Source organism: Mercurialis annua, linkage group LG8, assembly GCF_937616625.2.
Source record: "Mercurialis annua linkage group LG8, ddMerAnnu1.2, whole genome shotgun sequence".
Classification (NCBI taxonomy): domain Eukaryota; kingdom Viridiplantae; phylum Streptophyta; class Magnoliopsida; order Malpighiales; family Euphorbiaceae; genus Mercurialis; species Mercurialis annua.
In genome coordinates this window covers 19,030,556-19,044,144 of record NC_065577.1, presented here as the reverse complement: position 1 = coordinate 19,044,144, position 13,589 = coordinate 19,030,556, and the positions used below count along the sequence as shown (strand labels likewise).

The following is a 13,589-nucleotide window of genomic DNA, read 5'->3' as shown; positions in this document are numbered from 1 at the left end:
TGGCTTAAATCGCTAAAAAGGTGAAACATTTGGATTTGTTTTGTAACGTTTGTAAACGTTTGGCTTAAATTGCTAAAAAGTTGAATCGTTTGGATTTGTTTCGTAACGTTTGTAAATGTTTGGCTTCAATTGCTAAAGAGGTGAATCGTTTGGCTTAAATTGCTAAAAAAGGTGAAATGCTTGGATTTGTTTTGTAACGATTGTAAAAGTTTGGCTTATATTGCTAAAAAGGTTAAACTCTTGGATTTGTTTCGTCACGTTCTATAAGTTTGGCTAAAATTGCTAAAAAAGGGGAAACATTGGACTTTTTCATAACCTTTGTAAACGTTTGCCTTAAATCGCTAAAAAGGTGAAACGTTTGGATTTGTTTCGTAACGTTTGTAAACTTTTGGCTTAAATTGATAAAAAGGTGAATCGTTTGGATTTGTATCGTAACGTTTGTAAACGTTTGGCTTTAATTGCTAAAAAGGTGAATCGTTTGGCTTAAATTGCTACAAAGTTGAAACGCTTGGATTTGTTTCGTAACATTTCTAAACGTTTGACTAAAATTTCTAAAAAGGTGAAACAATTGGATTTGTTTCATAACCTTTGTAAACGTTTGGCTTAAATTGCTAAAAAGGTGAAAAATTTGGATTTGTTTCGTAACATTTGTAAATGTTTAGCTTAAATTGCTAAAAATTTGAATCGTTTGGATTTGTTTCGTAACGTTTGTAAATGTTTGGCTTCAATTGCTAAAGAGGTGAATTGTTTGGCTTAATAAACGTTTTGCTTATATTGCTAAAAAGGTGAAACTCTTGGATTTGTTTCGTAACGTTTGGCTTAAATTACTAAAAAGGTGAAACACTTGAATTTGTTTCAAAATGTTTGTAAACGTTTAGCTTAGATTGCTAAAACGTGAAACGCTTGGATTTGTTTCGTAACATTTGTAAACGTTCGGCTGAAATTGCTAAAAAGGTGAAACACTTGGTTTTGTTTCGTAACGTTTATAAGGGTTTGCCTTAAATCGCTAAAAACGTTAAACGTTTGGATTTGTTTCGTAACGTTTTAAACGTTTGGATTTGTTTCGTAACGTTTTAAACGTTTGGATTTGTTTCGTAACGTTTGTAAACGTTTGGATTTGTTTCGTAACGTTTGTAAACATTTGGATTTGTTTTGTAACGTTTGTATACGTTTGGCTTATTTCCTAAAAAGGGGAAACGTTTGAAAATGTTTGGCTAAAATTGCTAAAAAGGTGAAACGCTTGGATTTGTTTCGTAAAGTTTGTAAACGTTTGGCTGAAATTGCTAAAAAGTTGAAAAGTTTGGAATTGTTTCGTAACGTTTTAAATGTTTGGTTTTGTTTTGTAACGTTTGTAAACGTTCGACTTAAATCGCTTAAAATGTGAAACGTTTGTATTTATTTCGCATCGTTTTTAAACATTTGGATCAAATCGCTAAAAAGGTGAAACGTTTGTATTTGTTTCGTAAAGTTTTTAAACATTTGGCTTAAATTGCAAAAAAGGTGACACGTTTGGATTTGTTTCATTACCTTGGTAAACGTTTGGCTTAATTCGCTGAAAAGGTTCAATGTTTGGATTTATTCCGTAACGTTTATAAACGTTTAACATAAATTGCTAAAAAGGTGAAACGTTATCGTTTGTGAACGTTTGGCTTAAATCGCTAAAAAGTGGAAACGTTTGGATTTATTCCGTAACGTTTGAAAACGTTTGTCTTAAATCGCAAAAAAGATGAAAAGTTTGGTTTTGTTTCGTAACGTTTGTAAACGTTCGTCTTAAACTGCTAAAAATATGAAACGTTTGGATTTGTTTTCTAACGTTTGCATATGTTTGGCTTAAATCGCTAAAAATGTGAAAAGTTTGATTTGTTTCGTAACATTTTAAACGTTTGTTTTTTTTTGGTAACGTTTGTAAACGTTTGGCTTAAACAGCTAAAAAAGGTGAAACGTTTGGATTTGCTTCGTAACGTTTATAAACGTTTGTTTTGAATTGCTAAAAAGGCAAAACGTTTGAATTTGTTTCATAACATTTTGTAAACGTTTGGCTTAAATCGCCAAAAAGGTGAAACATTTGGATTGGTTTCGTAAGTTTTTAAACGTTTGGCTTAAATCGCTAAAAAGGGGAAATATTTAAATTTGTTTCGTACCATTTTTAAACGTTTGGCTTAAATTGCTAAAAAGGTGATACGTTTGGATTTGTTTCATAACTTTTGTAAATGTTTGGCTTAATTCGTTGAAAAGGTGAAACGTTTGGATTTGTTTCGTAACGTTTGTAAACGTTTCGCTTAAATCACTAAAAAGGTGAAACGTTTGGATTTGTTTCTTAACATTTGTAAACGTTTGGCATAAATTGCTAAAAAGGTGAATCATTTGGCTTAAATTGCTACAAAGGTGAAACGCTTGGATTTGTTTCATAACGTTTCTAAACATTTGGGTAAAATTGCTAAGAAGGTGAAACATTTGGATTTGTTTCATAACCTTTGTAAACGTTTGGCTTAAATCGCCAAAAAGGTGAAACATTTGGATTTGTTTCGTAACGTTCGTAAACGTTTGGCTTAAATTGCTAAAAAGGTGAATTGTTTGGCTTAAATTGCTATAAAGTTGAAACATTTGGATTTGTTTCGTAACGTTTGCAAACATTTGGCATAAATATCTAAAAAGAAAAAATGTTTAGATTTGTTTCGTCATGTTTTAAATGTATGGCTTAAATCGCTAAAATGGGGAAACGTTTGGATTTGTTTCGTAACGTTTGTAAACGTTCAGCTTAAATTGCTAAAAAGGTAAAACATTTGGATTTGTTTCGTAACGTTTTTAAACGTTTAGCTTAAATTGCTAAAAAGGTGAAACACGTGGATTTATTTCGTTAAGTTTGTAAACGTTTGGCTTATTTGTTTCGTAACGTTTGTAAAAGTTTGGCTTAAATTGCAAAAAAATGAAACTTTTGGATTTGTTTCGTAACGTTTGTAAACGTTTGGGTTCAATCGCTAAAAAGGTGAAAAGTTTGGATTTGTTTCATAACGTTTGTAAATGTTTGGCATAAATCGCTAAAAAGGCGAAAAGTTTGGATTTGTTTCGTAAAGCTTTAAACGTTTGGCTTAAATTTCTAAAATGGGGAAACGTTTGGATTTGGTTCGTAGCATTTGTATATGTTTGGCTTAAATTGCTAAAAAGAATAAACATTTGGTTTTGTTTCATAGCTATTGTAAATGTTCGGTTTAAATCGCTAAAAAGGATAAGCGTTTGGATTTGTTTCGTAACGTTTGTAAACGTTTGGCATAATTTGCTAAAAAGGTGAAGCGCCATAATTTGTTTTGCAACGATTGTAAACTTTTGGTTTAAATTACTAAAAAGGTGACACTTGGATTTGTTTAGGAAAGTTTGGCTTAAATTGCTAGAAAGGTTAAACGCTTGGATTTGTTTCGTAACATTTGTAAACGTTTGGATGAAATTGCTAAAAAGCTGAAACGCTTGGTTTTGTTTCGTAACGTTCGTAAGGGTTTGGCTTAAATCGCTAAAAATGTGAAACATTTGGATTTGTTTCGTAACGTTTTAAACGTTTTGATTTGTTTCGTAACGTTTGTAAACGTTTGGATTAAATCGTTAAAAAGGGGAGAGGTTTGAAAACGTTTGGCTTAAATTGCTAAAAAGGTGAAATGCTTCGATTTGTTTCGTATAGTTTGTAAACAATTGGATTAAATTGCTAAAAAGGTGAAAAGTTTGGATGTGTTTCGCAACGTTTTAAACGTTTGGTTTTGTTTCGTAACGGTTGTAAACGTTCGGCTTAAATCGCTAAAAATCTGAAAGGTTTGTATTTGTTTCGTAATGTTTTTCAACGTTTGGATTAAACCGTTAAAAAGTGAAACGTTTGTATTTGTTTCGTAACGTTTTTAAACGTTTGGCTTAAATTGCTAAAAAGGTGACACATTTGGATTTGTTTCATAACCTATGTAAACGTTTGGCTTATTTCGCTGAAAAGGTGAAATGTTTGTATTTGTTCCGTAACATTTGTAAACGTTTAACTTAAATCGCTAAAAAGTTGAAACGTTTGGATTTGTTTCATATCATTTGTAAACGTTTGGCTTAAACCGTTAAAAGGTGAAACGTTTGGTTTTGTTTCGTAACGTTTTTAAACGTTTGGCTTAAATCGCTAAAAAGGTGAAAGGTTTGGATTTGTTTTCTAACGTTTGCATATGTTTGGCTTAAATCGCTAAAAATGTGAAAAGTTTTAATTTGTTTCGTAACGTTTTAAACGTTTGGTTTTTTTTTGAAACGTTTGTAAACGTTTGGCTTAAACAGCTAAAAAGTTGGAACTTTTGGATTTGTTTCGTAACGTTTGTTTTAAATTTCTAAAATGGAAAAACGTTTGGTTTTTTTTCGTAACATTTTGTAAACGTTTGGCTTAAATAGCCAAAAAGGTGAAACGTTTGGATTTGTTTCGTAATGTTAGTAAATGTTTGGCTTAAATCGCTAAAAAGGTGAAACAGTGCATTTGTTTCGTAATGTTTGTAAACGTTTGGCTTAAATTGCTAAAAAGGTGAAACGCTTGGATTTGTTTCGTAACATTTGTAAATGTTTAGCTTACATTGCAAAAAAGGTGAAACACTTGGATTTGTTTCGTAGCGTTTCTAAACGTTTGTCTTAAATCGCTAAAAAGGTGAAACGTATGGATTTGTTTCGTACTGTTTTTAAACGTTTGGCTTAAATTGCTAAAAAGGTGACACAATTGGATTTGTTTCGTACTGTTTTTAAACGTTTGGCTTAAATTGCTGAAAAGGTGACACGTTTGGATTTGTTTCATAACCTTTGTAAACATTTGGCTTTATTCGCTGAAAAGGTGAAATGTTTGAATTTATTTCGTAACGTTTGTCAACGTTTAACTTAATTTGCTAAAAAGGGGAAACGTTTGGATTTGTTCCGTATCGTTTGAAAACGTTTGGCTTAAATTGCAAAAAAGGTAAAAAGTTTGGTTTTGTATTGTAACGTTTGTAAACGTTCGGCTTAAATCGCTAAAAAGGTGAAACGATTGGATTTGTTTTCTAACGTTTGCATATGTTTGGCTTAAATCCCTAAAAATGTGAAAAGTTTGATTTGTTTCGTAACATTTTAAACGTTTGGTTTATTTTGGTAACGTTTGTAAAAGTTTGGCTTAAAAAGCTAAAAAAGGTGAAACGTTTGGATTTGTTTCGTAACGTTTGTAAACGTTTGTTTTAAATTGCTAAAAAGGAAAAACGCATGGATTTGTTTCGTAACATTTTGTAAACGTTTGGCTTATATCGCCAAAAAGGTGAAACGTTTGGATTTGTTTCGTAATGTTTGTAAACGTTTGGCTTAAATCGCTAAAAAGGTGAAACGTTTGGATTTGTTTCTTAACGTTTGTAAATGTTTGGCTTAAATAGCTAAAAGGGTGAAACGTTTGGATTTGTTTCGTAAGTTTTGCAAATGTTTGGCTTAAATCGCTAAAATGGTGACATGTTTGGATTTGTTTCGTAACGTTTGTAAATGTTTTGGTTAAATTTCTAAAAAGGTGAATCGTTTGGCATAAATTGCTACAAAGGTGAAACGCTTGGATTTGTTTCGTAACGTTTATAAACGTTTGGCTAAAATTGCTAAAAAGCTGAAAAATTGGATTTGTTTCATAACCTTTGTAAACGTTTGGCTTAAATTGATAAAAAGGTGAATCGTTTGGATTTGTATCGTAACGTTTGTAAACGTTTGGCTTAAATTGCTAAAAAGGTGAATCGTTTGGCTTAAATTGCAACAAAGTTGAAACGCTTGGATCTGTTTCGTATCTGTCACTAACCATTTTCATGAATCGTGACCGGCGCTAGGGTATGGGTTATGTAGAACCAAAACCCGTCGCTAGCCTTTCGGTTAACATACAATTATAATAAATCTGTAAGAAAATCAATGGTGGGGGACAACCGAGACTTCAGCCTAATTCTAGCAGTTATAATATTTAACATTTAAATATAACATGCTTTCCAATACTGAGTTTGTAAATAGGTATAACATAAATAATCCTGAATAATCATATAACATGTCAAAGCAATAATAATCAAGTCGAACCAATCCGACAAAACAACTAGAATAAATAAAGTAGTCTAGTAACTACTGCGGTCTAAGAATAAAATGGTTTGACAGTTTATCAAAATAAATGGAACCTCCGAGAAAAGTAAAGACGGAGATCACCAAACTCTCTCATATCATAACCTGGGAAAAATTGGAAAAATAACGGAGTCAGATATACTGAGATGAGTTTATACCACTATGTACATTTATCAAGTGGACAACCTTTTAAACCGTTTAAAACATTTAATAACGATATTACGATTAATAGTTGCACTACTGGAAAAGTCCTTTTTAGCGACGGATTTTGGCGACGGATCCAAAATCCGTCGCTACATGTGCATTACCGACGGATTTTGGCGACGGATGCAACATCCGTCGCCAAATCCCAATTAGTGAATGGCGGGAACTGTCCCGCCCTTTTTCTGTTGCCATTTAGCGACGGATAGGTGTAATCCGTCGCCAAATGTGGTGACGGATACATAATCCGTCGCTAAATGGCATCACATGAAACTCACCGTTTCATGTGATGCCAGTTAGCGACGGACCCCGTGAATCCGTCGCTAACTTTAGCGACGGATTCTTGTGATCCGTCGCTAACGTGATGCGTTAATGAAACGCTCCGTTTCATTAACGCTTCAATTTATTGGCGACGGATTTATTTGCTTTAGCGACGGATTTATATCTGTCGCTAAAGTTGAAATATTAAAATTCCAAAACCTGAAGGTCTTCTTCAGTTTTTCTTTTCCAAAACTTCTTCTTCCTTATTTCCAAAACTTGATTCTGCCGCCGTTCCCATTTCTGCCGCCTCCATCTCCGGTTCACATCGTTGCCGCCTCCATCTCCGGTTCACATCGCTGCCGCCTCCTCTCTTCTTCCCAGCGCTGCCGCCACCGCCCTCTCTCCCCAGCGCCGCCGCCCTCTCTTCCCAGCGCTGCCACCGCCGCTGCCGTCTTCTCTTCCCTTCGCCGCCGTCTTGCTCTCCAAATCAGGTAGGTTATTTCTAACCCATTTCCCTTATTAATAATTAAGTTAGATTTAATTTTGTTTTTCAAAAATGTTAACTGCCGCCGTCTTCTCCCGGCACAGCCTCCTACCACTGTCGCCCCTCCGCCTCTGCCGCCGACTCCATCTCCGGTTCAGTCAATCCAGTAAGTTTTTTATACAATTTAATTAATTTGATAATTTATTTTTATTAAATTTAATTAGGTAGAATTGTTAGGTTAATTTATAATGTTAAGTTAGTTAGTATACTAGGTTAAGACATAATATTAATTAAATACAATTAGGTTAGGTATAATATTAGGTTAGACATAATTATATTAATTATGTTTATTTTTATTTTATATTAATTTTAATTAGATTATTATATTAAGTTAGTTTATTAATTGTTACATTAGATTATTATAATTAGATTAATTAATTTTTTATTAGGTTAGATTATTATAATTATATTAATTTATTATTTAGTAGGTTAGATTATTAAAAATATATAATTTAGGTTATTTTTTTACATAATTTGGACTATTTGTATATAAATGAGATATCTTAATTATTAGTTAATTATTAAATTAGATTAATTTTTAAATTAGATTAATTTTTAAGTTTGGCGATCTAGTTTATCGAATAAATTTAAATTATTTGGCATGAATATGTTGGTTAATTGGCAAGAATATGTTGGTGAATTGGCATGAATGTGTTGGATATTTTAAAATGTATTTTTAACTTGCAGGTTTTCCCTGAAAAATGGGTGATGTCATTTTTCAGGGGAAATGCTGCCGGATTTTTGTTAATAATATATATAATAACTGTACATTTAGATAATGTATATCTTAAATTAGAAAAATTTATAGTCGTCGTCTCCCTATAGGTTTGTGTGCCGTTGGCGGTTGTTGAGATAGCCGATATTGTTAGTTCGATTTTTCCTTTTTGATTGCGGTTCTGCTCTACAACAAGTAAGTACTATTGTTTTTTTTATTTAATTATAGTATACTGAATAATCTTTAAAAAAACAAAAAAAGATTTTATTCACACCGAATAAAATCTCACCTAGCCGTAGAAAACCCGTCCCGTGTCCTCAAGAGATTGAACGACACGGGATTGTACGTGTGTACAGTTCGTAAAACTGGTATCTACATAATTCGATCACGGAAAAAAATATATGTATAGATGCGGTAGAAAAATATTTGGTAGTATTTCCGTCGTATGTTCTTCGGGTGGCTATCTAGTATATGCTGTGTAACGCTAGTTCCTAACGGAATATGTATTTGGCGTTATTCAGCATATATTTGATAATGCACTTGGAGAACTGCGCCGGAAGGCTGCCGAATATTTTTCTCCGTATTTACGCATATATCGTGATCGTATTAAGTAGACCCAGTTTTGCGAATGGGATAGGGCCCTACCTTTTAAGCGGTCAATTGCATTGACTTTGCTGTAACCGAGTAATAAACCCACCTAAATGTACGTGCTACAAAAATGAATTCAGATCGCAGTTGGATGTATAGTGGGAGACTGGTCAGAGGATTGTTGACTGAAGGGTACATCAGTAACGTTAGGGAGTTTTTGAACTTTGCTGTGCAACACCCCGAGTGTATAAGCGGGGCTCAAATTAAATGCCCTTTCCCTAAACCCATATGTCGGAACACTGCTTTTCGAACTGTTGACGAAGTGGAGTTTCATCTCTACACAGACGGGTTTGTGAGTAATTACCACGTCTGGACTCACCATGGTGAGGAAAATAGGAGGGTCGAGATGCCTGTTAATATTCTGCAAGCGGACAACATGTGGGAGCATAAAAATGAAGACGAGGGTTGCAGTTCATTCCAGAGAATGGTTACTGATGCGGGTGGTCCCGAAGTATGGACAGAAGAGCCTCCGAATGCAGAAGCTCAGAAGTTTTATGATATGATGCGTGCGGCCGAAGAACCCATATGGCCTGGGAATGACAGGCACTCCGCTCTGTCTGCAGCCGTAAAATTTTTAGAATTCAAGTGCCGATTTCAAGCGTCTGACGGTCTGATGAATGAAATGAGCGAGTTCGTACATCAGCTGTTGCCTAAAGACAACAAGTTAGCAAAAAATTCGTACAACATTAAAAATCTAGTTAGAGGGCTTGGGCTTCCAGTTGAGGTGATTGACTGCTGTAAAAATATGTGTATGATATACTGGGGTGGCGATGCGGGTTTGACTGTGTGTAAAGTATGCGGGCATCACAGGTGGAAACCAGCTACTGCGGGTAATTCAAAAAGAAGAAAGACGAATGTGCCTTATAAAAAAATGCATTACTTTCCTATAACTCCGAGGCTGCAGAGGTTGTACGCTTCTAGGGCAACAGCTAAACATATGAGGTGGCACGCCGAGCACGAGATGGAGAATGGTGTGATGAATCATCCGTCTGACTCGCCAGCTTGGAAACACTTTTCAGAGTTACACCAAGATTTTGCAGCCGAAGTTAGAAATATCAGATTGGGGTTGTGTACAGATGGGTTTCAACCATTTGGTGCCTTTGGGCAACAATACTCGTCATGGTCGGTAATTGTGACTCCGTATAACTTACCTCCTGGCATGGCCATGAAAGACGAGTTCATGTTTCTAACGGTTCTTATTCCCGGACCCAATAGTCCAAAAGGCAGTTTGGATATTTTCCTGCAACCGCTAATAGCAGAACTGAACCATTTGTGGGAATTTGGGACTCGGACATACGACATTCATAGGCGACAAAATTTTCAATTGAAAGCCGCTCTTATGTGGACGATCAATGATTTTCCGGCTTATTCAATGTTGTCTGGATGGAGCACATCGGGTAAACGGGCATGTCCTCACTGTATGGAAGAAACTGATGCAATTACTCTTCCGAAGAGTGGTAAACAATCGTGGTTTGATTGCCACAGAAAGTTCTTACCACCTGAACATTCGTACCGTAATAACACTACGGATTTTAAAAAGGGCTACAAAGAAAGAAAATCATTCAGGGGATACAGAACTGGAGAGGAAATTGAACAAGAGATTGACAGCCTTGGTTTTAAAAAGGCATACGAGGTTGGAGCTCAGGATACGAATGCTCAGACATCAAAGAATCATGGGTGGCATAAGAAAAGCATATTTTGGGATTTGCCGTATTGGAAAACGAATATGCTTCGTCATAATCTGGATGTCATGCATACTGAGAAAAATGTATTCGACAACATTTTCAATACAGTGCTTAATGTTCCCGGGAAGACCAAAGACCATGCTAAGTCCAGAGACGAGTTGAATGGTATTTGTAATCGTCCGGACTTGGCATTTAATCCATCAACCGGGCAATATCCGAAGGCAATATATGCTTTAGATAGAAACGCAAAACAAGTTCTACTGGAATGGGTTAAAGAGTTGAAGTTCCCGGATGGGCATGTGTCGAACTTGGGTAGGTGTGTCGATTTGAAAAAGCTGAAAATGATCGGTATGAAAAGCCACGACTGTCATGTTTTCATGCAGCGTCTCTTGCCAATTGCTTTTCGAGAATTTCTTCATCCGTCCGTGTGGGAACCTATTACGGAGTTGAGCATCTTCTTTAAAGACCTGACTTGCACAACGCTTAAAGAGGACGACCTAATTGAAATGGAGAAAGACATTGCAAAAATATTGTGCAAGTTGGAACGTATATTTCCGCCCAGCTTTTTTGATTCAATGGAACATCTTCCTATACACCTACCCTACGAAGCAAAGCTGGCAGGCCCTGTGCAATATCGGTGGATGTATCCCTTTGAAAGGTTAAGTATTCTTTAATTTTAAAATTTATTGAAAACTATCAATAAAATTTGTTAACACTGCAATAATTTTATTGCACAGATATCTGAGAAAATTGAAGCGGAAAGTGACCAACAAAGCTAAGGTGGAAGGTAGCATTGCCACCGGATATTTGTACGAAGAAATAGCCAAATTTGCATCATTTTACTTTAATGACGGTGATCCGACGCTGCCTGATCGGCTGCAAAGAAACGAGACACGTGATGATGTCGTGGATGATGATGTAGATCGGCTATCAATTTTCAAACCGAGTGGCCGACCTATAGGTGCTTCTAAAAAGCAAAGTTTGGAGGAGGACGAATACACCGCCGCCCATAGTTACATTCTCTTGAACTGTCCTGAAATCGAGCATTACAAGGAGTAAGTCGTACTCTACTTTTAAATTTATTTGTCAAATACATGACTTTACTGTAGTAACAAGTATTGGGTTTTTTTTAAAGTTTGTATGTTGACGAGTTGTACGAAATCATTCCCGGAATCACCCAAGTTCAAGTAGAAGTGAAGCTCGAGACTGAATTTGCCTCGTGGTTTGAACGATATGTAAGTATCCGAAATGATTTTTCAGATTATCTCGTACTTCTTATGTAAAAGGTCTGAAAATTATACATTTATATGGTACAGGCGCAAACTAACTATATAAGTAATCCGTATATTTCGAGTCTGGCTAAGGGACCGCTTAGGCAAGCGAAACATTTTCAAGGATATTTCGTAAACGGGTTTAAATTTCAAACTCAGGCTTATGGGGAGAATCAACTAACCATGAATAGTGGAGTTTGCGTGAAAGGATCACTCTACGCTCCAACAGAAAGTGATTTTTACGGCATATTAACAGATGTTCTTGAGTTGGAGTACCCGGCTCTGCCAATTAAGAGGACTGTCTTGTTCAAGTGTAATTGGTTCGATCCGATTGATAGAGGTATGTCAGTGCATCCTCGATATAATATTGTGGACGTCAATCATAAACGGAAGTACGGAAAATACGAACCATTTATTTTGGCCGGGCAGTCCGGTCAAGTACATTACTGCACATATCCAAGTAAAAAGAAAGATAAGGTCAACTGGTGGACAGTATGTAAGATGAGGGCCAGAACAGAGATAGACATGCCCGATTCCATTACTCCAGCGTTTCAAGAGGACATTATAGAACAACCTCTAAACGTTATAATAGATGAGGGTGCAAGAATTTTGGTTGATTCGGTCGGGGAAGTTGAAACAGATGTGTTTTTCGCTCCTCCAGAGGTGGAGGACGAAGAAGTGCCGTCAATATCAGACGAAGAAGATATACTTGAAGACGATGACGATGACGATTAGTAGGTAAATTTTGTATTGGGTAGTTATATCTCAAATGTTTATTCAAAAAATTGAAATTGTTTTATGATTTATATCTATATGTATATCTGTTATGTGTTTAATATTAATTTATTTGCAGATATGCGAGGGAGGAGTGCTAGTGGGACAGGCCGGACTCGGCCACCCACACTAGCTGTTGTTGAGGAGGAGGACGACCTGGCAGCTCCTCCAGAGGGGGCTGAGGCTCAGGAGGGTGTAGAGCCAGCTCCAGCACCTCGTAGACCTCGAGCTCGGCGCCAGCCTGTTGAGGGGGAAGTCTTGGATGCCACTGGCAGAGTCCGAGTCATCCCCAACGCACAGAGGTAAATAAAAAAATTTGTATTTCTTAATAATAAATGTGTTATATATAATATTTTTCTAAGTCAGTGATTTTCGAGAAACAGGAACAGGTTGCTCGATACCAGCACGGTATCTAGAGAGTTGCGGGAAATCTTCCAGAGTCGGTGGTGGGCAGTAGGCACCGCTTAGAGATTTTTGCCTGAGGAAGCTGTTTCTTTTTACTTCGAGGAGTTTAAGGTAATTTAATAAAAATTTATATTTTTTATCTATATTTATTAGTTTAATTAATTTGTTAAAATTAACACTTTTGCAGAAAAAATTCTTCTGGGAGGACGAATTCGAGGAACGAGTCATCCGAAGTACTTTCGAGAAGCATGCTGCGAACCGGTATTCTGACAGGCTGTCCACCTACAAGACTTCTCGTGAGAGAGACGTGTCTATTACCGACGACTTGTGGGAGGCATGGGAGAGAGTTTGGGACTCTGATGAGGCGAAGAAGAAATCGGCCCAGGCGCGGGCCAATCGGATGAGCGAGCCGGCCGGAGCTGGTACTGGACCGGTTCGACATACTGGAGGCTCGATGTCTGCTTTGAAGCATAAGGCTGTTTTGGTATTTTTTTATTTATTTTAATTAATATTGCATTTTGCATTATATTTTTTGTTAATTGAACTTACAAATTACTAAATTTGCGTGGCAGGCTAAGGAGCTGGGGCGTGAGCCGACACATGCTGAGGTGCACAAGCGGATGCACACTCTGAAGGCTGACCCGACACGATTCGTTGACGAGCGCGCGAGGATTGCGGCTGTAAGTATTTCTTGAAACTTTATTGTTTAAAACTAGTATTTAAATTATTTGAGTATTGAAATAGTATGAATATAATAGGATAATTGTTTGAATCGCGTAATCTATTTAGTTAGAATTAAGTGGTTTGGTTGTTGATATGTGATATGTTGTACAATTTTAAGTTTGCAGGATTTCCCTGAAAAATGGGTGATGTTCATTTTATAAACGAAATGCTGCCGAATTTTTATTAAAAATAACGTGAAAGTTTTAGTTGTTCATTATATCAGAATTCATATTTAACTAATTGTTTTACGTTGTTTTTGTAGG

General features: G+C 36.0%; 1 protein-coding gene and 1 long non-coding RNA gene across 2 annotated transcripts; both read left to right on the top strand.

Annotated features, from left to right (window-relative positions):
* The first annotated feature begins 9,284 nt into the window (after nt 1-9,284).
* LOC126661728 (uncharacterized) lies at nt 9,285-11,263 on the top strand. The gene is made up of 2 exons (XM_050355592.2): nt 9,285-10,811; nt 10,891-11,263. Exons 1-2 carry the CDS (start codon nt 9,340-9,342, stop codon nt 11,210-11,212), a joined length of 1,794 nt encoding a protein of 597 aa, XP_050211549.2. The 5' UTR covers nt 9,285-9,339; the 3' UTR covers nt 11,213-11,263.
* A 1,018-nt stretch (nt 11,264-12,281) lies between these two features.
* Nucleotides 12,282-13,262, top strand: LOC126661461 (uncharacterized). Its single transcript, XR_008789645.1, has 4 exons — nt 12,282-12,500; nt 12,582-12,714; nt 12,791-13,087; nt 13,176-13,262. It is a non-coding gene; the product is annotated as an uncharacterized LOC126661461 (long non-coding RNA).
* The last annotated feature ends 327 nt before the right edge of the window (nt 13,263-13,589 follow it).